The 23,736-nt window shown below is 42.9% G+C and overlaps 1 protein-coding gene and 1 long non-coding RNA gene across 5 annotated transcripts in view; both read right to left on the reverse strand.

Moving 5' to 3' along the window:
- The window catches only part of ZDHHC20 (zinc finger DHHC-type palmitoyltransferase 20), a 68,155-nt gene extending 44,970 nt beyond the window's left edge, over window positions 1-23,185 (reverse strand). For all 4 annotated transcript variants that reach the window (XM_042979799.1, XM_042979859.1, XM_042979832.1 and 1 more), the window contains exon 1: window positions 22,983-23,185. In XM_042979799.1, the coding sequence (XP_042835733.1) occupies window positions 22,983-23,100 (118 nt within the window). In that variant the 5' untranslated portion in view covers window positions 23,101-23,185. The remainder of the gene's footprint in view (window positions 1-22,982) is intronic.
- LOC122237274 lies at window positions 14,442-18,215 on the reverse strand. The gene is made up of 2 exons (XR_006215634.1): window positions 17,616-18,215; window positions 14,442-15,011 (listed from the first exon to the last, which is right to left on the reverse strand). It is a non-coding gene; the product is annotated as an uncharacterized LOC122237274 (long non-coding RNA).
- Window positions 23,186-23,736: the final 551 nt, after the last annotated feature.

A 23,736-nucleotide genomic window follows, 5' to 3' on the forward strand; every position in this document is an offset into this window, starting at 1 on the left:
AATGAGAAACACGACAGAAGTATTCCCACTAACGTTCAGGAACAAAATAAGCAAGTTCATGATTTTTTTTAAAGCATTGTTTTAGAGAGGCATAGGGCTTCTTCTCAACCCAGCTCAGAACAGTCAGGTAGAAGAGTGGAGTAGTTAGATCCTGGGCTGGTCCCCCCTGGCCTCACAGAGCATTCCCCATTTATGCTAACATACACTAAAAATAAAATTTTCAATACTGTCACGACGTGAAATGATCAGGAAGCACTAGGCAGGCCACACAATGATGAGAAATAAATTAGTGGTATACAAATGGAAAAGAAGCAAATGTATCACTAGTTGTATATTGTAAGACTACAAGCCTTCATAGCCACAGAAAACCAACGGAGAAACTACCATAAAGAGAGGTGGTAGTGGTATATAGAAATCAGAGCTTTCCCAACATGCATGCAATCACTCTGTAGAAATTAGAAGTGAATGAAGTTTTATTTATAAAGCCACGTAAAAAGATAACATTCCTCTGGGTGGACGTAAGAACTGGGCAAGATCTACACGAGGGCTCCCCACAAGCCTCCACTGATGCCATGGGGACGGATGCTTCATTCCTGCCCCGTGGGAATGGACATCTACCAACTGCCCAGGCCTTCACCTGCTCTGTCACAGCCCCAGTAGGAAAGTGGGGGAGGAGATACAAGAGGGTTTCCTTGCGAAAGCTGGGCCAGGGGGAAGCCTACGCCCACACTCAGCCTCTGCTGGAGAAAGTGGGGACAGAGTGTAGTTTTTCCGTGGTTTTTGGCTGGAGCAGGGCAGTCACTGTCTAGTTTTGTCTTCCTAGGTTGCCCTTCTCCTGGTTTGGCTAAAGAAAACCAGCTTCCTTGGGGTTTTTCTGTCTGTGCCCACTGGTGCTTCCAGGCTGCCAGCTTCTCTAGCATGCAGGATGGGACACATGAAGCAGGGAGTTTGCCTCACTATCATTCATTCCTCAGGCACCAAGGTCCTCAGCTGATCTGCCTTTCTCTCTCCACACTTCAGAATCTTATGTTTGTTTATGTTCCAGGGTTTTTTTATTATTATTTTTAATGTTTATTTATTTGAGAGAGAGAGAGATAGAGACAGACCGTGAGCAGGGGAGGGACAGAGAGAGAGGGAGTCACAGATTCTGAAGCAGGCTCCAGGCTCCGAGCTGTCAGCACAGAGCCCGACGCGGGGCTTGAACTCATAGACTGTGAGATCATGACCTGAGCTGAAGTCGGACGCTCAACCGACTGAGCCCCCCAGGTGCCCCCCGTACAATATCCAGGGGTTTTAGTTGTACTTAGCAGGAAGAACAGTGTGTATTCACTTGTCCCAGAACTGGAAATTCCAATTTGTTTCTTTTTACTGCAGAGTAGTATTCTATTGTATGGAGGTCCCACAACTTATTTATCCATTTACCAGCTGATAAGACATTTGCTTTTGGTTTTTGGCTACTATGAATACTCACATACAAACCTTTGGGTGGACAGATATCTTCATTACTTGGGTAAATATTAGATACGAGATTGCTGGAGCTCTGTTTAACTTTATCAGAAACAGCCACACCGCTTTCAAAAGTGGCTGTATTGTTTTACATTCCCCACCAAAAATGTATGTTACAAGTTGCTTCACACCCTCATCAACACTTGGAACTGTCCATCTTTAAACTCGCAGCTATTCTAAAAAATACATAGTGATACCTCATTGTGATTTCGTGTTTCCCTAAAGACTAATGATGCTGAATATCTTTTTACATGCTTATTGGCCAGTCCTACACTTCTTTGTGAAGTTGTGTGTTGAGATTGTTGGCCACATTTTAATCATTATTTCCTTTATTATTGAACTGTAGGCTCCTTATATATCCTAGATGTAGTCCTTATTTAACCAATATATTGTGCAAATATTTCCATCTAATCCATATTTTATCTTTTCACTTATTTAACAGTTTTATTTCTTTTTTAAAGAAACACAGTAAAACAATGAGTTTTAAAGAGCAGAAATATTTTATTTTGATGAAGCCTAATTTATCATTTTTTTTCTTATATGGTTCATGCTTTGGGCCCTACTTAGCAAATCTTTACCAACCAGAGGACACAAAGACTTGCTCATATATTTCTTTCTTGAGGTTATATAGGTTTTACATTTAGGTCTGTAATCTATTTTAAAAGCTGATTTTAAAAATTATGGTATAAAAAGGATGGTATAAACAGGGTTGAAATAAATTTTATTGCATTTAGATGGCCAACAGTTCCAATCTTTTTAGCTGAAACTATCCTTTCCCTGTTGAATTGCCTTGAAACTTTTGATAAAAAACTAATTAAAAATTAAATTAATGGGGGTTATCTACGTGGCTCAGTTGGTCAAGCATCCGACTTTGGTTCACGTTATGATCTCATGGCTCAGATTCTCTGCTGTTAGTGCAGAAACCGCTTCAGATCCTCTGTCTCCTCTCTCTGCCCCTCCCCCACGCTTTCTCTCTCTCAAAAATAAACATTTTTTAAAAAGTAAATAATGTGTAAGGGTCTGTTTCTGAACTCTTATTCTGCCTATTGATGTATATGTGACCAATCTTACCCCAATACCACACTCTCTTGATTATATGCAGCTCTTAGTAAATCTTGAAATCAGACAGTGTGAGTCCTCCAACTTCTTTTTGAAAGGTGTTTTGGCTATTTTAGGTCCTTTGCATTTCCATATAAATTCTAAACTTATCTTACTGATTTCTTAAAAAAAAAAAAAAATGCCTGCTGGGATTTTGGTTGGCTTTGTGTTGACTCCATAGATCCATTTGGAAAGAACGGACATCTTTGTAATAATCAGTCTTCCGTTCCGCGGACACAGTACATCTCTTCATTTTAGATTTTATCTCATCAATACACAAAATCTTGTATGTATTTTGTTACATTTATCCCTAAAGTGTTTAATGTTTTCGATGTGATTATAAATAGTGCTTTTAAAAAATTTCAATTTCTAATTCTTATTAGTTAGAAATATAGCTGAGTTTTGTTTAGTGATCTTGCATCATATCCTATGAACTTGCTAAATTCACTTATTAGTTTTTAATAGCATTTTTGTATATTCCTTGGGATTTTCTACATATATGATGTCTATTAACAGTTTTCCTCTCCCTACTATCTATGTATATGCATATACATGCTTTTTTTTAAAGTAAAACATCTCATGAGTTCATACTAATAATTCAAATTCAAATTCAAGTCTACAAAGTTTTTATCATTTATCTTGTAATTGTACTTTTTTTTTTTTTTTTAAGAACTGAGAACCCTGGTTCTCAAAGACAGGATGAAGAATTAGAATATCATATATTACTCATTTAATTTTTTTAAATGCTTATTTTTGAGAGAGAGAGAGAGAGAGAGAGAGAGAGCAAGCAGAGGAGGGGCAGAGAGAGAGGAAGACAGAGGATCTGATGCTAGCTCTGTGCTGACAGCAGCGGGTCCAATGCAGGGCTCGAACTCTCCAACCACGGTATCATGACCTGAGCTGAAATTGGATGCTCAACTGACTGAGCCATCCAGGCGTCCCTTATTACTCATTTTCTTTATCCCATATTGCCCACCCAACAACTTCGATAATGAGACCAATATGACTACTGAAAATATGATTACTTATTTAAATAATTTTTACACACTGCTGTCCATTTTCTAATAGCTCTACTATATCTACATGTTGTAGCATATACCCAATTACAAACTATAGTCCCTTTTCCTTATTACCTTTACTTATAGGCCTCAGGTCTCTAAGAACAGACGTATTTAATGTTCAGATCAGAGTTTAAGTTGATATCTCTGCAGTCACTCTGGTTGTCTAAAACTCATTCCCATTCTCTAGCAAACTGGTTTTGTCATAGATATTATTCAATTTGTTGAATGTTTTTGTGCTCTGGGGAGACTCAAAAATAATGCACCATCACCTTCCCAGAATCTCATGACAGTGACTTTTTGAAAAGAACAGACCAGAGGTGCCTGGGATGGTTGAGCATCCGACTCCTGATTTCAGCTCAGGTCATGATCCCAGGGTCATAGGACTGAGCCCCAAGCTTAGCACAGAGCCTGCTTAAGATTCTTTCTCTTGGGGCGCCTGGGTGGCTCGGTCGGTTAAGCGTCCGACTTCGGCTCAGGTCACGATCTCGCGGTCCGTGAGTTTGAGCCCCACATCGGGCTCTGTGCTGACCGCTCAGAGCCTGGAGCCTGCTTCAGATTCTGTGACTCCCTCTCTCTCTGCCCCTCCCCTGCTCATGCTCTGTCTCTCTCTGTCTCAAAAATAAATAAACGTTTAAAAAAATTAAAAAAAAAAAAAGATTTTCTCTCTTCCCCCGCCCCTCTCCGCTGCTCTCCCATGGGCGCTCTCCCTCTTCCTCTCTGAAAATAAATAAGTAATGAAAAGAATAGGCCAGACGCCTTATGAAATGTACCGGATTTGTCTGTTTCTTTTTGGTGTCCTCAAGTTCATACTCTATCCCCTACCCCAAACTCCTCTTCCTATTATTCCTCTCCAAGTGTAAAGGTTTCAATGTAATTTGGGGGTGGGAGGGAGAGAATGGACAAGAATATTCAGATCTGAATATTCTGGGATCAGGAGGCATATTATTGAAGTTTGTTACTCTGCCACGCTCGGAACACTTGACAAGGTAGCAACCACCAAGTCTCTCCTTTGTGAAGGCACATTTTTCACTTAACAGTCATGAAGTCTTTTGTGGGGTAAAAGTTAACAATATGTGAATATCTTCTTCACCCAACACGTTCCACCGAATGGTGTTAATATCCGCTGATGAATCAATTATTTTGTAGAATTTGAAAATTACCATTAAAAACCCTCTTTTATTTATTTCTACACTTTTAAGCAGGCATTCTTCTATAAAGCGCTTTCAGCTAGTGATTAACTAGAGCTTCCGAAAAAGGCAGCACAAAAACTTAATTATTGCCCTTTACCCACTTTCAGAACAGAATGTTGATATAACATTCAACTCCACTGTTAGCAAATAAATTCAAATTTTCTCTTTTTGAATATCAACGAGGAAACTTATGGATTTTTATTTAATATGCCATTATCGGCTACCCTCATTCTTTTTTAGGCTCAAACTGTCTCGTCTTTGGCCAATGCTCTTCCGAGGGACCCCTGCAACCTCCTGAATGGGCCCCATTAGTCTCTGAGCACGTCTTTGCTGTCTAGCACAAGATGTCCCAGGGCTCACTTTACATCTTCCCTCCTGCAGACCTGAAATTAGCCATTTCTCCAAGGGGCACTGGTTCTTTTTTTTTTTTTTTTTAAGTAGGCTCAAACCCTAATGTGGGTCTTGAACTCACGACTCCTACCCATACCCCCCCACCAAATCAAGAGTGGCATGCATTACGGACCCAGCCAGCCACGGTGCCTGCATTGGTTCCTTTTAGTAGTATTTGGAAACCAAGTGTTGAATACTAGGGGTGCTCATAGCTACTGGAGTTTCATTGCTTTTAGGCCCTTTGGGATGACCGAAATAGTGTTACAAATCCATATTTATATTCACATTGATATTTCCAATTCAAATAGAACATTATGAAGTTTTTCCTTAATTTTCTTGGCATTATATTTGTATCTCTTTGCATTTATGTACAGTGAAAATCTTAGTTCCTAATTAATTTACTTACTCAGCTCATCCTAAAATATAAATAAAATAGTTTAAAAACTGCATACTAGTTTACGGTTTCTTTGTAGTTTTAAAATTCTGCTTCGTTTTGGCTTTAAACTATATCCCACGAAGGAGTACAATATCCAAAAGCCACTTTGAAATGATTCTTTCCTGTGTATAGTATCAATTTTACGTAAAATTAAGTTATTTGTGTCATGGTCCCAAACTTTACAGTTTGCTCTTGCCTCCTCTTTAATTTTATTTTTTGAATATGCAAAAAATATAAATGGCTTAAAAGCCAAAACTACACAAAAAGGTACTCAGAAAGACCTAGCTCTCCTTCCTTACCCTCTCGCTCCAGGTAGTCATTTTTATTAGCCTCCTTTATCATACTTCTTTTAGCAAAATAAACAAATAAAAATGTATTTCTAATTTCTTCCTTTACATATTTATTCTGCATCTTGCTTTTCTCATTTAACACACCCTAGAAGTCACTGCACATTAGTACATAGAGACAATCACTGTTTGTGTTTTAAAGCACTGCACAGTATTCCATTGTGTGGGTGTTCAGTTCTACAATCAGGGCTCTGTTGATAGACATTTGGGCAGTCTCCAACCTCTACTGTTACAAACAATGTGGCAATGAATAACCTTATGCATGTGTTGTTTATTTGTGGAAGTTTATTCTCAGTGTCGATTACTGATGATGAAATTACCGGACCAAAAGTAAATCTGCCTGGTTTCCCCAAATCCCTGTTAGAAGGGTTGTTCCATTTTATATCCCTCCCAGCGATGCTGGAGACTGCCTGTTTTTCCACCATCGACCCAATACAGTGTTTCTAAACGTTCTGTATCACAGGGTGATTTTACTTTGCATTTTCTTCTACAAGAGAATAAGCATCTTTTCATATGTTTATGAGCCAGTCCCTTCCTTCCATCCTTTCCCCGGAACTGTTTCTGTCACTTAGGCACTTTTTTTTTTTTTCTATTGGGCTTTCCTCACTCCCCGGTTATAAGGCCATCCACCCATGTTTCCTTCCAGTACTTGAGTGTTTTCATTTTTTACATTCAAATGTGGCCCATTTTGAAAGGGGAAAAGTATCAGATAAGCCTGAAAAATCTTGTGTTGCCAGAAAGTCAGGAAAGGATAAATGATGGCGACATGTTGAAAGAACATGGAAAAGTTGAAGGGGCTCCTACGGGCCAAATCTGGGACAATATGAGGAGCAGATTACAGAGTCTCAAGGTATTTGCCCACAAAGACACCCATCTGGGGTCAGATGCTGAGACACCGTGCGGGCCACAAGCCATGTACTAAGGAGAAATCCAACCGTGGCACAGGCTGATCAAAACCTTGGCCGACTACAGAGAGCTCGAGAGCAGGCGGGCCCCTTCTCACTCAGACACGGGATGGACGCAGGCTGGCACAGGAAGGTGTGACCGTGTGTGCAGTTAGTCACATTGACAGAGCTGACAGCCAGAAGCTGACACAACTGAGCGGCAAGCGCCTCCTCGAAGGATCTGTGTGGTACGTCTGAGTCTACTTCTTAATTACAAAGAGACACTGTACCTTTACGGGATGGAGAAACTTGGCCTGAAGCGCCTGAAGTGGTAACTGAAGTTAACATCCGACACATGGTACAATCCATGGCAGAGCGTCACTCTGGGGTACTCCTGCTAAAAACATGCGCTTTGAATCTAATCGTGAGGAAGCACCACCTGATTTAAGGGGCATTCCGCAGAGGAAGCCTGTCCGCGTCAAAACTGTTATGGTCACGAGAGGGAAAGCAATACTGAGCAACTCTTCCAGATGAAAAGACACTAAGAGACAGGGGACTACCCGCAGTGTGTGATCCTAGGCCGGACTGTGGAGCAGAAGGGATTAGTGGGGCACCTGGTGAAATCTGAATAAGGCTTACAGACTGGGGTAGTGTCTTATCAACGCTAATTTCCTGATTTTGTGAACCGTATGCTGATACTACGTAAGAAAATGTTCTTTGCTGCGGATGGAAGTTTGTGTCCCCCCCACGCCCAATTCATAGATTTTTTTGAAGATGGGGCCCTTGGGAGGTGACTAGGTCATAAAGGTGAAGCCTTCGAGAATGGGATTAGTGCCCTTATAGGAGATCTCAGAGAAATCCTTTGTCCCTTCTGCCACGTGATGATATAGTGAAAAGATGGCCATCTATGAACCAGTAAGCGGGCCCTCACCAGACAACAAATCTGTGGTGCCTGATGTTGGACTTCCCAGCCTTCTGAGAAATAAATTTCTGTTGTTTATAAGCCACCTGGTCTGCGGTGCTGTTACAGAAGTTTGAACAAACTTGTTCTTAGAAAATATCACTGAAGTATCAGTGAAGGGACATTATATCTGCAACTTACTCTCAAACTCTTTCAGAGACAATGACAAAGAACGTGCAGCAAATAATAACATTCAGGGAATCAGGGTGAAGGATATATGAAAATCCTTCGGACTATTTTTCCCAAGTCTGAAATTACTTTGAAATTAAAAGTTTAGGGACGCCCGGGTGGCTGGCTCAGGCGGTTAGGCATCCAACTCTTGATCTTGGCTCAGGTCATGATCTCATGGTTTGTGAGATCAAGCCCTCCATTGGGCTCTGTGCTGGCAGTGTGGAGCCTGCTTGGGATTCTCTCTCTCTCTCTCTCTCTCTCTCTCTCTCTCTCTCTCTCTCCTCCTCCTCCCTCCCTCCCTCCCTCCCTCCCTCTCTCTCTCTGCCCCTCCTCAGCTCTTGCTGTCTCTCAAAATAAATAAATAAACATTAAGAAAATAATAAAATTAAAATGCTGAAATAGAAGCAAAGAAAAAATAAGATTTTATCAATTTGTAGTTTATTCTTGGAGCATCATGTGAGGTATGGACTGGATTTTATCTCTCACCAAATATCCACCCAGTCGTCCCATCGGTTCCTCTGTGACTTGAGATGCTACTTTCATCATGTCCTACATTTCTATAATTACTATTTGTGGACATTCTAGTCGGCTCCATTGGCCAATACTTCTATCCACGCACCATACCATACAATTGTTTAAGGCTTTATTTTCTAGAGCAGCTTTAGGTTCAGAGCAAAACTGAAGGGACAGTAGAGTGAGTTCTCAAATACCCCCTTACCCCAACAGGTTTTTTTAATTTAAGAGGGACAGCGCGCGCACGGTGCATGAGCAAGGGAAGGGCAGAGAGGGAGAAAGAGAGAGAATCCCAAGCAAGCTTCATGTTGTCAGCCCAGAGCCCGATGTGGGGCTTGATCCCATTAACCATGAGATCATGACCTGACCCGAAATCAAGAGTCAGACACTCAACTGACTGAGCCACCCAGGCTCCCCCCACAGATTTAATCATAGAGGTTTTGTAGTTTAAAATCTGGTGGGGTTTGCCCTCTTTATGACTCTTTTTCAGAGGTTTCCTGGTTCTTTCTTGTCTGTTTTTCCCAATGACTTTTGGGATCGACTTATCTAGTGCCAGAAAAAAGACAACTTTGTTGAGAATGGAATTCATTTATATATTGACTTGAGGAGATCAGAAATCTCTGTAATGTTGAGTTATTCTATTCATGAACATGAAATATGAAATGTCTTTCCACTTATTTAAGTCTACTTTTGTGTTTTTCAAGAATGTTTACCCCTTACAGATTTGGCATATTTCTTAAGTTTATTCTTAAGTATTTTATCTTTTTGATGTTAGTGGAAAAGGAGACTTTTCTTCCACTATGTTTTCAAACAAATTATTATGTATATACAGAAAGTATTGGGCTTTTGTTTGCTAATTTTACTCAATTCTTTTGGTTTCAGTGTTCTGCTGTTATTGATCCTCTTGGCTTTTCAACATATACTATCACATCATCTACACAGAGAAGTAGCTTTTTCTATTCCTTTCCAATGTCTTACGCTTCTAATTATTTTCTCTTGATTGAATATAGCAGTTGAATTTGTCAATACAGTACAATGGTACACAGCAATGGCCATGGTAACAAAGCATCTTACTTGTTCCTGGTTTTAGCAGAACGTGATCAAGTATTTTGTATGTGTGTAATTTTGCCCAAAAGTCATTTATTACTATTTTATCAAGTCTTTTTTAAAATGAGAAATAGGGGCATCTCAATGGCTCAGTCAGTTAAGCATCCGACTCTTGGTTTCAGCTCAGGTCATGTTCTTACAGTTGTGAGTTCAAGACCCACATTGGGCTCTGTGCTGACAGTGCAGAGCCTGCTTCGGATTCTCTCTCTCCCTCTCTCTCTGCCCCTCCTCTGTTAGCACTCATTCTCTCTCTCACTCTCTCAAAATAAATAAATAAACCTTAAAAAATACATAAAATTAGAAATAGATGTTGGCATTTTTCAAGTAATTCTTCATCATCTACAGCAATAATGCCTTTTCTTCCTAAATGATGAATTTAATAACAAAAGGTAAGTAGAAGAAATTAGCTACTACCTCCCGGATGGACTGTAATACCACTTTTTCCAGAGGCACAGTCCTTTCAGTAGTGATGTGCTCCCCACCCTCCACCCCCATCACCACTATTGGTAGCTTTGTCCCCAAAGATCAACAAGTCTAAAAGAATTTAAATAGGTATTTCATGAAAAAAGAATTCTACGGCAAAAGTTTAGAAAAATACTGGGTGAAACAGTTACTGACTTGGTTATGGCAGGGCTTCTTAAAACTTGTAATATGCATAAAACATCTAGGAATAAACTTAACAAAAGAGGTGAAAGACCTGTACTCTGAAAACTATAAAACACTGATGAAAGAAATTGAAGACGACACAAAAAAATAGACATTCCATACTCGTAGACTGGAAGAACACATATTGTTAAAAAATATCTATTATTACCCAAAGCAATCTACACATTTAATGCAATCTTTATCAAAATACCAACAGCATTTTTCAAAGAACTAGGACAAACAATTCCATAATTTGTATGGGACCACAAAAGACCCCAAATAGCCAAAAAAAATCTTGAAAAAATAAGAAACAAAACTGGAGTTATCACAATTCCAGACTTCAAGTTATATTACAAAGCCGTAGTGATCAAGACAGCACAGTGCTGGCAGAAAAACAGACACATAGATCAATGGAAAAGAATACAGAGCCCAGAAGGAAATTGCTAATTATATGGTCAAATAATCTTTAACAAAGTAAGAAAGAATATCCAATCAGAAAAAGACAATCTCTTCATAAATGGCACTGAGAAAACTGGACAGCCACATGCAAAAGAATGAAACTGGATGACTTTCTTACACACAAAAAATAAATTCAAAATGGATCAAAGACCTACATATGAGACCTGAAACCATAAAAGAGCAAAGACAGTAACCTTTGACATCGGCCATAGCAACTTCTTAGATGTGTCTCCTGAGGCAAGGGAAACAAAAGCAAAAATAAACTATTGGGATTACATCAAAATATAAAGCTTCTGCACAGCAAAGGTAACAATCAACAACCTAAAAAACCTACCAAATGGGAGATGTTTGCCAATGACCTATACAATAAAGGGTTAATATCCAAACTAGATGAAGAACTTCTACAACTCAACAGCAAAAAAATAATGCAATTAAAAATGGGAGAAGACATGAATAGACATTTGTCCAAGAAGACACACATTTGTCTAACAGACACAGGAAGATGTACTCAACATCACTGATGATCAAGGAAATGCAAATCAAAACCACAACGAGAGATCATCTCACTCCTGTCAGAATGGCTAAACCCAAAAACTTAAGAAACAAGGGTTGGTGAGGAAGTAGAGGAAAAGGAACCCTTGTGCACTGATGGTAGAAATGCAAACTGGTACAGCCACTGTGGAAGACGGAGGTTCTTGAAAACATGAAAAATAGAGCGACTCTATGATCCAGGAACTGCACAACTGGGTATTTACTCAAAGAATATGAAAACGCTAACTTGAAGGGATATACGCACCCCTATGTTTACTGCAGCATTATTTACAATAACCACCTATGGAAGCAACCCAAGTGCCGACAGATAAATGCATAAAGAAGTTGTGCTACATATTCACAATGGAATGTTACTGAGCCATAAAGAACGAAACCTTGCCATTTGCAACTACACGGGTGGATCCAGAGGGTACAATGCTATGTGAAATAAGCCGGTCAGAGAAAGACGAATAGCGCATGGTTTCACTCCTCTGTGGAATTTAGAAGGCAAAACGAATGAACAAAGGCAAACCAAACATAACCGACTCTCAACTACAGAGCACAAACTGATGGTTACCAGAGGGGAGGTGGGTGGTGGATGAAACAGGGGAAGGGGATTAAGAGGACGCTTATGCTGACGAGAGATGCGAAGTCTACGGGACTGCCGAATCACTACACTGTACCCCTGAAACTAATACAACACTGTTAATTACACTGGCATTTAAAACGGAAACTTGTAATATGCAAATGAGCGCTGTGATATTAAAGAACTACTACATGAAGTACAAGTGCATTTGACGGTGCACATTTATACATCTTTGTATTCCCAGTGCCAAATACGGTACCGAGAACACTATACGCACTTAATGTTTGTTAAATGACGAAATCAACACGGAGATATTCTTAAGGTCGGGGGCATATCTGTATTCAAGATTGTGAGCTATCTCCTATGTGAATACATTCAATTCTCCCTCTTCTACTAGCATGGAAATTGGTGCTATGTAATCGATTCACTCAGTCAACAAATATCTGAGTACATGTTAAGCAGGACCTGTTTTTAGGTTCTGGAGATAAAGCAGTGAACATATTACTCAGGAGAGGAACACAAATAACTACATTAAGCAGCAGTAAGCGCCATGGAGAAAACCAAAGAAAGTGAAAGAGGAAGTACTTATGTTCCGTGGCGCAGTCAGCAAAGCCTCTCTGGCAGTCGAGCCTTTCGAGAGAAACCTAGATGGAGAGAAGCAGCCCTTCGGAACCTGGAAGGAAAGCATCCCAAGCAGAAAGAGAAGGACGTACAAAGGTCCTCAGGCGGGACGTGCGTGGTCCGACAGGTAAAAAGCAAGGAGGCGTGTCTGGCTGAAGCGAAGTGGGCAGAGAAGAGAGGAGTCAAAATCAGTGGCGGACCAGAACACTTAGGGCCTGACGGACTACAGAAAGAACGCTGGATTTCGTGAGGAGCAAAGAGGAAAGTCACTGGAGGCTGCTGAACACAGAAGTCATCATCTTGCCTCGGATTTTTAATGATTCCTGCTGACATTTGAGGGGGGGGCTGTTAGGAAGCTACTGCATATGTGTACATGGTATTTCTCATAGCCACGACCTCTCACTTCTCCTTTTTTAATACTTGTAAAAAGTATACCACTTATCCACAGAAAAATAAGAACGAACCATACAGTACCAGGAACAAGAAAAAATCAGTGTAAATTCACACCAGTGATATATGCGATCCACGTGCAAAAATAACATTTCGGTGTTATTAATTCCTTCAGGTGCTGATGATATCCTTTTCATGCAATTAGTTTAAAAAGCTTCCCTGAAGACTTCACATTTAATAAGTTCATACTTAGTTTTATATGTTGTCCAATTAGTACGCTAATAAAAATGCCTCCTCCTATGATTCCAACTGGGTGGGCCTACGTTCACGTTAGTAAGCATAACGAAGCATTGGAAGAAGTGAGAGGACACAGAGAACAGAAATGTTCTAAAAATAATTTTAAACGATCTTTTATCATCAAGGCGTGTGGATCTCAACTTTAGAGAAACCCGTTTTCCATCAAAGCATCATCACCATTACTTGGGACCTACTACTTGAGCTCAGTGGAGAGGCCCATCCCCTAAGGACGACGTGCTGCGTATCTCAGCAACACCTAAATCTGTGTAGCTCATACACCTGCAAGAACAGTGCCAGGTATCAATCTTCTTAAAGTCCCATGTGACGTGGAGGACCCCCTCTCTCAGCATACTCCCCGTCCCCCGCCCCCACCCGCTCATGCCAGATAGGCACACGCTTTTGCAATATGATCTTCAGACACAGTCAATTAAGAATTAAAAAAGACTGTAAGAAAGTGCTCTTTCGTTCACTGAAGTCAGAGGGAGGAAGGGATAAAAACTCTAAGAATTAAAAATAGAGAAACACGGGGCGCCTGGGTGGCCACCTGGTTAAGCGTCAGACTCTTGGTTTTGGCTCAGGTCATGACCTCCCGGTTTGTGTGACTGAGCCCGATGTCAGGCTCTGCGCTGGCCGCGTGGAGACTGCCTGAGATCTTCCCTCTCCCTCTTTCTGCCCCCCACCCCTGCTGGTGCTCTCTCTCCCTCTCTCTCAAAATAAATAAATAAACATTGTAAAAAACTAAAAATAAAGAAACAAAGAAAACTGCCCAAAAAAGGAAGACAAGAAAAAATACGCTAGTGGCTACTTAAATCTTTGCCCCACCTCCAGTAATATCTGAAAGCCTGCTCTGCTAAAAACTTTACATTATTTTGCAAGACCGGCATTATTCCATTTTATAGCATGGCAACAAGCACAGGCAGGTTAAATAATTTATGAAGATCATCCAACGAGTATTAGTATGGCCAGGAGGCCAGTGTGTAGCAGCTGTAGAAACAAAGGAGGAATGGAGAGGAAATTATGTCGGAGAAGTCGTGAGGGGAGGAGGCCATGGTAGGGACCTCAGGTAGTCCACTGAACAAGACAGGAAGCCACCCGGGGTTTTCAGAAGAGGAGTGACAAATGTGGTATTGATTTTCAAGGAGTTATTCCGGCTGCTGTGTGGAGAGCGGACGGGATACGGGGTGAGGAGAGAGCGCCAAAAATGTCGAGTACTACAATGATGTAACAAACCACCGGTAACTCAATGGCTTCAAAAAACCACCATGTATTATTTCCAGGAATCATGGGGGTTAGCAGTTCAGGCCGTGATCAGCTGGACTCTTCTCCTGCTCGTTACAGTCAACTGGCAGCTCCGCTGGGGCAGGAGAGTCTAAGATGGTCTCATTCACACATGAAGGCCTCTGGCACTTAGCTCATCTTGGCTGGGCCTCTCTCTCCATAGAGTCTGACCTCCCTTAAGGCAACCGGTTTCAAAGAGCAGAGACAGGGGAGGCATGCCGTCTTGATGCCTCGGGTCCAAATCTCACACGTCACTTCTATCACATTCTATTGATCAAAGCCAGTACAATGCCAAGCCCAGACTCACGGGGGAGGCAAAGACTCCCTATCCTGACGAAAGGAGGTGCAACTTGCTGGAATCCTGTTTTTCAATCTGCTTCACAAGACAGAGATTTTATGGTGGCTTGAACGAATCCAGTGGCAGTAGTGATGGTCAGCAGGCAGATTCAATGCCAGGATTTGCTGATGTTGGACACGGGATGATTCGTCAACCAAGAAACGAGAAGGATGAAACTATTTACTGAGCTAGGACAGGAAGAGCTGGTTCAGGGGAGAGAGAGAGAGAGACAAGGACAAAGAGAGACAAAGAAAGATACATGCTGTATGTTCTGTGTCACAAACTAGAAGAGGCCAGGGGAGAAGGAAAGTTTTATTTGTATCACTAGGGCATCACCCTCTTCCAAACAGTCTGCCTTGGTTTCTAAGTTGTCCAGTACCTTCTCCTTCATATCTCCTGTGTTCTAAGAAACCAGTGAAGACGCAAAGGATCAGTTTATATAAAAGAATATATAAAAGCTCTTTCTGAGGCGCCTGGGTGGCTCAGTTGGTTGAGCATCTGACTTTGGCTCAGGTCATGATCTCCCAGTTTGTGAGTTCAAGCCCCGCATTGGGCTCTGTGCTAACAGCTCAGAGCCTAGAGCCTGCTTCATACTCTGTGTCTCCCTCTCTCTTGGCCCCTCCACTGCTCGTGCTCTGTCTCTTTCTCAAAAATAAATAAACATTTAAAAAAAAAAAGCTCTTTTTGTTCATTTGGGTTGAGCTGTTTTTGTTTTTTGGCTTTTTTTTTTTTTTTTTTTTTTTTTTTTGATACTTGTTTATAGAGCTCTCTGACCAGTTTGCTTTCTGGTCTCAACAGAGAATAACAAAAGAACAGATTAATTCACTAGCAGTGGAAAGAAAAAAAAAATCTGTTCTTTAGAAAAAGAAAAAAAGGAAAGAAGGCTGGGATAATTATAGAATGTAAATAAGGCTTGCAGGGCACTATAGCTTTCAAAAGGCAAGTTATATAGAAAATTACTACACTCCAGGATCTGAGAACAGATAGGAAAAGGAAATAACAAAATAAGAAGGTTTTTAAAAATATTCTAAATCACGTCTTAAATTTTCCTATAATTATGTCAACCACTGGGGATGAGATACAGGGAGCCAGAATTTTTTCCTAAATAATATGAGCATAATTTCAAAGAATCATTGTTTCATTATCCAAAACAAAGACTACAGATACAGAACCAATAAGCATTCTCATCTAGGCTTCAACCCTGAAGATACGGAAATATATGTCAGGTAATTACAATTTAATTAATATTGTTACTGTGGATGTTTGTTCTAACATATTCAAACACAATTCAAGTGACTTTGAAGACCCTCACTGTATGATTCTATTCAACTGAACACACATTAACTGAATGTCAAATGGAAATTAGGCTCTCTAAGGGGCGCCTGGGTGGCTTAGTTGGTTGAGCATCTGACTTCGGCTCAGGTGTTGGTCTCACGGCTCATGAGTTCAAGCCCCGCCTCAGGCTCTCTGCTGTCAGTGCAGAGCCTGCTTCAGATCCTCTGTACCCACCCCTCCCCTCCCCCCTCCCCTACTTGCGCGCACGCTCTCTCTGTCAAAAATACATAAAAACATTTTTAAAAATGTATGCTGTAAACCCTAACGCAAATCACTAAAATAACAGTTACAGCTGATAAGCCAACAAAGGAGAGAAAATAGAATCATTTAAAAAAACCGAAACTCAAAAATCATTTAAAAATTAACTCAAGGGGCGCCTGGGTGGCTCAGTCAGTTGAGCGTGGACTTTGGCTCAGGTCATGACCTCAGGGTTCCTGAGTTTGAGCCCCACGTTGGGCTCCCTGCTGTTAGCGTGGAGCCAGTTCCCAACCCTCTGTCCCCCTCTCTCTGCCCCTCCCCTACTTGCACACTCTCAAAAAATAAACAGTAAAAAAATTTTTTAAATAATCTCAAAAGAAGGCAGAAGGAGAAGGAAAAGGGAACAAAGGATAGGACAGATTTAAAAAATGGCAAATGATAAGACTTAAACCTAACTACATGATAATCACACTACATGTTACTGGTTAAAACACCTCAATTAAAATAGATTGTACAGCAGGGTGACTATAGTTGATAATATTATTGTATATTTGAAAGTTGCAGAGAGTTTATATTTAAAGCTCTCAACACAAGCAAAAAAATTACTTAACTATATGTGGGTGATGGACGTTAACCAGACTTACTGCAGTGATCATTTAATTATGTCAAATATATTTATATTTTAAATTATTATGTTGTACACTTGAAGCTAATATAATGTTATATGTCAATTTTAGCTCTATAAAGCACCCCCAAAAAAGGGGAAAAAAGGCCAGACATTTCAGACTGGATTGAATTAAAACAAACAAACAAACAAACAAACAAACAAAAAACCCAACTACATGCTGCTTATAGGAAATGCATTTCAATTCTTTTTTTAAAATAGGCATCACACCCAACATGAAGCCCAATGTGGAGCTTAAACTCACATCCCTGAGATCAAGAGTTGGGACGCTGAACTGACTGAGCCACCCAGGCATTTTAAATGCATTTTAAATATAAAGACACAAACAAGTTAAAAGGACAGGGAAGGATCTGCAATGCTAACACTAATCACAAGGAAGATTAGTGGTACTGTTAATATCTGCCAAACTAGATTTGAAAGCAAACAATACCAGGGATAAGACAGTCATTTCATAATGACAAAGGGTCAATTCACCAAGAGAACACAATAATCCCAAACATTATATGTACCTAATTACAGAGCTGAAAAATGCATGAAGCAAAAACTGCCAGAACTACAAGGAGAGACAAATGCGTAATTATAGTCATACCTCTCTCAATAATTAATTGCTAGAACAAAGAGCAAATCAGCAAGAACATACGAGACCTGAAACACACTGTCAACCAACTTGCCTTGACATCCACAGCACATTATGACATAATAGAAAACTCTACCTAATGGCAAACAGCAAAACACACGACTGAACACTGAATACATTTTCCTCAAATGCAGATGAAATGCTTCTACCACAGACCACATTTTGGGCCAAAAAACAAGCCCAGGTACATAAAGACTCGTGTCATGCAAGGTATGTCTTCCAACCACATGGAACTGATTCAAAATCAGTACCAAAAGGTACCTGGAAAAATCTTCAAATAACTGCAAACTAGCATAGTTCTAGTCTGACCCATGGGTCAAAGTTGAAATCAAAAGTGAAATTAGAAAATTGTTTTAACTGAATGAAAATGAAAGTATAACATATCAACATTGATGGGATGTGAATTAAGCAGTATCTGGAGTAAATTTCCAAGACTAAACACGTAAGAAAGGACTCAAATCAGTGACTCCAGTTTCCATATTAAGAAACTAGAAAAGAGTGGGCGTACCTGAGTGACTCAGTCGGTTGAGTGTCCAACGTGAGTTTGGTTCAGGTCATGATCCCAGGGTCATGGGATGGAGCCCCACCTTGGACTCCATGCTGGGCACGGAGTCTGCTTAAGATTCTCTCTCCCCCGTCCCCTCGGCCCTTCCCCTGCTCGCACTCTCTAAAAAGAAAAAAACAAAAAAAAACAAAAAAAAAAACTAGAAAAAAGAGCAAAGGAACCCAAAGTAAAAGAAAGAAAAGAAATAATAAATATCAGGCAAGAAATCCATGAAATAGAAAATAAAATCAAGAAAAATCAAAAGCTGGTTCTTTTGAAATCAAAAAAAATCAATGTGGCAAGAGCTACGCTCAATGTTGATATTTCAACTATTTATCTTGCCTCATTCTAAATTTGAAGAAATTACGAAGGAGACACAGGAATGTCAGATATATAGACTCAGAGGTTCCATTTCTACTCTACATACTTCTCTCCGAGAAAAGAGGCATATCCATCCTCGGGCAAACCACACAGCTGTTCCATGCAGTAGTTTCTTCATAAGCTAAATAAATGCAATGATTAGACCATCTCTAAAACCTCTCTGGGCTCTAAGATCTTCTACATGCCACATAAGAGGTACACGTCTACAATCAACAGCTCTAGCTGACCTGAATGAGACATCCCGATAAAACCCTGGGAACCTGAATTAGCACTTTCCTCAGAAATAACCATCTTGCCCAAAGCGTAAAAATGGGGCAATCCGCCCATAAATTCATGTTTAAACATCAGCCTTGGGAGAAAATCAAAAGAGGAGTTCAGCTGAACACCAAGCACCGATATGACTAATTACTTGATCCTTATTTCTCTGCTTATCACCCTTGTAACATGGCCACCTTCAATTGATTCTTACTCACTTTTGTCCTCAATATTATTCCGTCTTGTAACAGGAATTACACATTTCATACGTGTGTGTATGGAATTACAAATTAGAAACTTACAGAGGCTAAGATGGAACGAGGGCCTCTCATAACCTATTGGTCAACCGTCTTCCTGTGGGCCAGGCATTTTAATTGTCTGAGATATTTAGGAACCCTCTGCGGCTACCTTTTAGCAGAAAATTACCTTCTATACATATATTACGGATAAGACTGAAATCTGCCTTCAGTGTACAGATCCTGATAACCAAGTAGACTATTCCTGCATAGTAATTTTATTTTTTTTATTTTTTTAGTATTTATTCATTTTTTCAGAGACAAAGAGAGACAGAGCATGAGCGGGTAAGGGGCAGAGAGAGAGACACACACACACAGAATCCGAAGCAGGCTCCAGGCTCCAAGCCGTCAGCACAGAGCCCGACGCGGGGCTCGAACTCAAGAACCGCGAGATCACGACCTGAGCCGCAGTCGGACGCTTAACCGCCTGAGCCACCCAGGCGCCCCGCATAGCAGCTAATTTTGAAAGCCCAGGTTCTAGCTCCAAGCCACTTGACGCCACTTACTGGTTGTATGACCCTGGACAAATTATTTCACTTCTGAGTATTAAATGAATTAACACAGTAAAGATACAATCATCCTTTCCCATCTGGTTTGATAAAAAAATTAGCAGGAACTAAGAAAACTCTATAAAAATCATTAAAACAGCACTTTATTTTTTTATTTTCATTCATGTAGTTAACATACTAGTGTTGTATCAGTTTCAGGTGTAAAACAGGCCGATTCAACAATTGCATACGGCACTCCGTGCTCGTCAAGTGTACTCTTAATTCCCTTCACCGACTTTACCAATCCTCTCACCTACGTCCCCTATGTGCTCTGTAATTAACAGCCCATTTTTTGGTTTGCCTTTTTTTTCCTGTTGTTCATTTGTTTTGTTTCTTAAATTCCACCTAAGAGTGAAATCACATGATATTTTTCTCTAACTGATTTCATTTAGTGTAATAGTCTCTAGCTCCATCCATGTTGTTGCAAATGGCAAGGTTTCATTCTTTTTTATGGCCGAGTAATATTCCCTTGTATATATACACCATTTCCTCTTTATCCGTTCACCAACCGGTGGACACTTGGGCTACTTCTGCAGTTTAGCTATTGCAAATAATGCTAAAACAGCACTTCAGGTAAAACTCACACTTCACTCAACTTAAAGCAAAGTTATATAGCGATATATTCTAGTGGCCGGGTCCATGCTATGAAAACATAAATATATATAAGCAGTAAAGACAGTTTTACTATGAGAGTGGATGAGCTTTTATGCTCAACCAGACAGTCCCGTGACACTGCAGACTCCCAAATCCTCTCTAGTTAAACTCAGATAACTTAGAAGTATTAAAACTTTTTTAAATATTTATTATTTTGAGAGAGAGAGGGACAGAGTGTGAGTGGGAGAGGGGCAGAGAGAGAGAGAGGGAGACACAGAACCGAAAGCAGGCTCCAGGCTCTGAGCTATCAGCATGGAGCCCGACGTGGGCCTCGAACCACCAGACCACGAGATCATGATCTGAGCCAAAGTCGGACACTTACCTGACTGAGCCACCCAGGCGCCCCAAACTTAGAAGCATTGAATGCAGGCCCTATGGAAGACCTTTCACTACTGAATATTTTAAAATTTTGTCAAGCACTGGGCCTTACTTGTTGCAGAATGTGTAACTTCATGAAATCCTGGGGTATGCTCTCTAAAGGATGGGCCTAAAGCCTACGTCAAGTTACGATCTCCAGAAAGGGCAACCACTTATCCCCACCGAAACCCCTTCCCCAATCGTGGAACAATGACAGTTGCACTGACGCACTCAAGGTTACCTGGAGACTATAAAGACGCGGATCACAGTACAGCGGCCACTCAACCACTGTGTGACCAAAGGACGACCTCTGTGCTCAGTCTCATTTCCTACATCTGTAGAGACATCTATGCCATGAGATATTGAGGATTAAAGGAGGGAAAGAATAAAATGTCCCCGCCACCCACACTCGCACCCAGCACTTCCCAGTTCATATTCATTTCCCTTTCCTTATGTTTCATGTCACCTTTTGATATTCTGGACAAAACCCACCTACGGGTTAAGACGTGTGGTTTCAACGTAACCGTGTTCCTTCACAAGATGCACTTCGAAGCCACTGTGGCATTAGAATGGCGTGGGAATAATCTCCTGACAGAATTAAATGAGACTGGTACCACGTCTGGAATCAACGCCCACTTCAGAGGAAATAAGACCAAGTATTATCAAAAGCGGAAGAGAATCAGTCCTATGATCGCTATCACTTTCGGGAAGCAGCTTCAAGAAATACCTAAATCTAGTCAATTTTAACGGATTCAAACATCATTTTCCAATCACATTCAACAGATGAACGCTATTATTACTGACAGCTAATGTATTCTGGGCCTAGTCGCAGGGGTAGTTTTCTGTACAATTTTTTGGAAGGTGGTTATTTTCATTTAAAAACCGACCCTGAAACTTCCTGAAGCAAAGCATTCTTTCACGTGCAGAACTCGGTCCAAACCAAGTGGAGAGCCGCACAGATCCCAGAGCCACAACCCGACGCGTCCCGGGTTTGCCACCTGCAAGAGGACTGGGTGCTGTAACTACTTTTCATTTCATCCTGTTGGGATCGGTCTAGCTCAGGTGGCTCTTCTTAAGTGCATGTCACAAGAGCCCTCTGGATAGCTGTGGCCTCAGTCTGGGGACGAACTAGATCATTCTGGGATGCCCAGGGACTGCTTTTACAAACACCACTTCCCACTCGGCCCTGAGTTTTCACGACGCACTGCTATAAACAGCAGACATACGGGAAAGCAGAAGGCTAGCCTAACCGTCTAGCCTAACCCCAGAACAGCCGCACACTCAAAGCCTACGAACATTTAAGGCCGAGCAACCCATCACGGTGACACACACAGTCGGAGCCCTCAAACAACGTTTGGATCACAAACACTTCCCTTCCATCTTAAGGGCAACTTATTCAAATCGGAACCGTACGTCCTCGAAGTGTACCGCCATGCCACTCTTTTTTTTTTTTTTTTTTTTAATCCCAGGGAACCTGGTGAGCAACTGGGTACGAAGAACTAACGAGAGAATCGGCAGTAACGAACATGAGACCTCAAACCCCCAGCACGGACGTAATATAAAAGAGAATCGGGCTAGATCTCATCTCACTCATTCTTTCGGTCTTACAAGGGGCATTTTGTGTCAGTTCCTGGATTCGGACTCGAAAGAAATGAACTTTAAAACGGGTCCCGCGCCACGAGAAATCAGAAGCGGGCGCTCACTCTTGCGCCGCTCACCTGCCTGCGGTCAGCAGGGGACAGCGAACAGACCACCTGTCCCCACCCCCCCCACCCCCCACCCCCGCCCCGGCCCCGGCCGGCTGGCTCTTCGGGTGGCACAGTTTTCCTCCCGCGCTGGTTAGGCGATCTAGGAGGGACAGATTTCTTTATTGCAAACATTAACAAAAGCAAAGAATGCAACACACACACACACACACACACACACACACACACACACACACTTGGACGATGTGCGGCTGCTCCTTTCGAGGAAAGCCCCTCTCTGAGCGCTCCGCCCCAGGAGAACGAGGCGCCCGCGGGGGACCGCAGACCCCAGGACGCTCACACCGCCTCGCTCCGCCCCGACCTCGGCCCCGAGGAGCGCGGCGCGGGGCGTCGCGCACGCCGGAAGGCCGCGCCGCCCCGCACCGCCGCGACAAAGCCACGGGCGCGGCGGCGCGGCCTTCCTCCCGGGTCTGGGCCGGACCCCGGCCGCCTGGCGAGCGCAGGCGCCGGCCGGCGGGGCGCGGGGCCGCAGAGGCCCGGCCTTCCGCCCGCCCGCAGCCCGGCCGCCGGGTACTCACACACGCACAGCTCCACCACGTACGCGTAGTAGGACCAGACGACCACGAAGGTGATGAAGAGCACCGGCACCCAGCCCACGCCGCGCTGGCAGCAGCGCCAGAACGTCCACGGCGCCATGTTCCGCTGGCGGCTGCAGAAGCCGGCGCCCCACGGTCGAGGGGAGCGCCAGGCCCCCGGCGGCGGCGGCGGCGGCGGCGGCGGCGGCGGCGGCGGCGACTCGGCAGCTCCGGGCCGCTCCTCGTCCAGGCGCCCCGCCTCCGAGGCCGAGCCCGAGCCCGAGCCCCAGGAAGAGTAGATGGGAGGCCCCTCCGCGACTCCTCCCCCCGCCTCGCCCGGCCGGGTCCCGCCCCGGTCCTGCATCCCGCCGCCCCCACCCCCACCCCGCCCCCGCGCCCACGCCCGCCCCGCCTCCGCGCGCCGCAGCCCGCGCCGCGCCTCCGGGGGCGTGGCTCCCGCCGCCAGAGGAGGCGGGGCCCGGGCGTGGGGGCGGGGCCTGCGCCGGCGGCGGCCGTTGGGGGCGTGGCGGGGCTGGGTGCGGACCGGCCCGCGGGGCCGAGAAGGAAGCGAGCCCGGAGCGGTGCGCGCGGCGACGGACGCTTCCTGGATGGCTGCCCGGGAGAGGACGTGGCTCTCGTGGGTTGCGTCTCACGTCGGGGGGCAGCTGGAAATGATTTCCTTGGCCGGGTCGTGGGCCTCGGGCCACGAAGTACGGAACTTGCTCCCCTGGGGTCCTGCGGACTCCGACTAGTCGGG

Source organism: Panthera tigris, chromosome A1, assembly GCF_018350195.1.
Source record: "Panthera tigris isolate Pti1 chromosome A1, P.tigris_Pti1_mat1.1, whole genome shotgun sequence".
Taxonomy (NCBI): domain Eukaryota; kingdom Metazoa; phylum Chordata; class Mammalia; order Carnivora; family Felidae; genus Panthera; species Panthera tigris.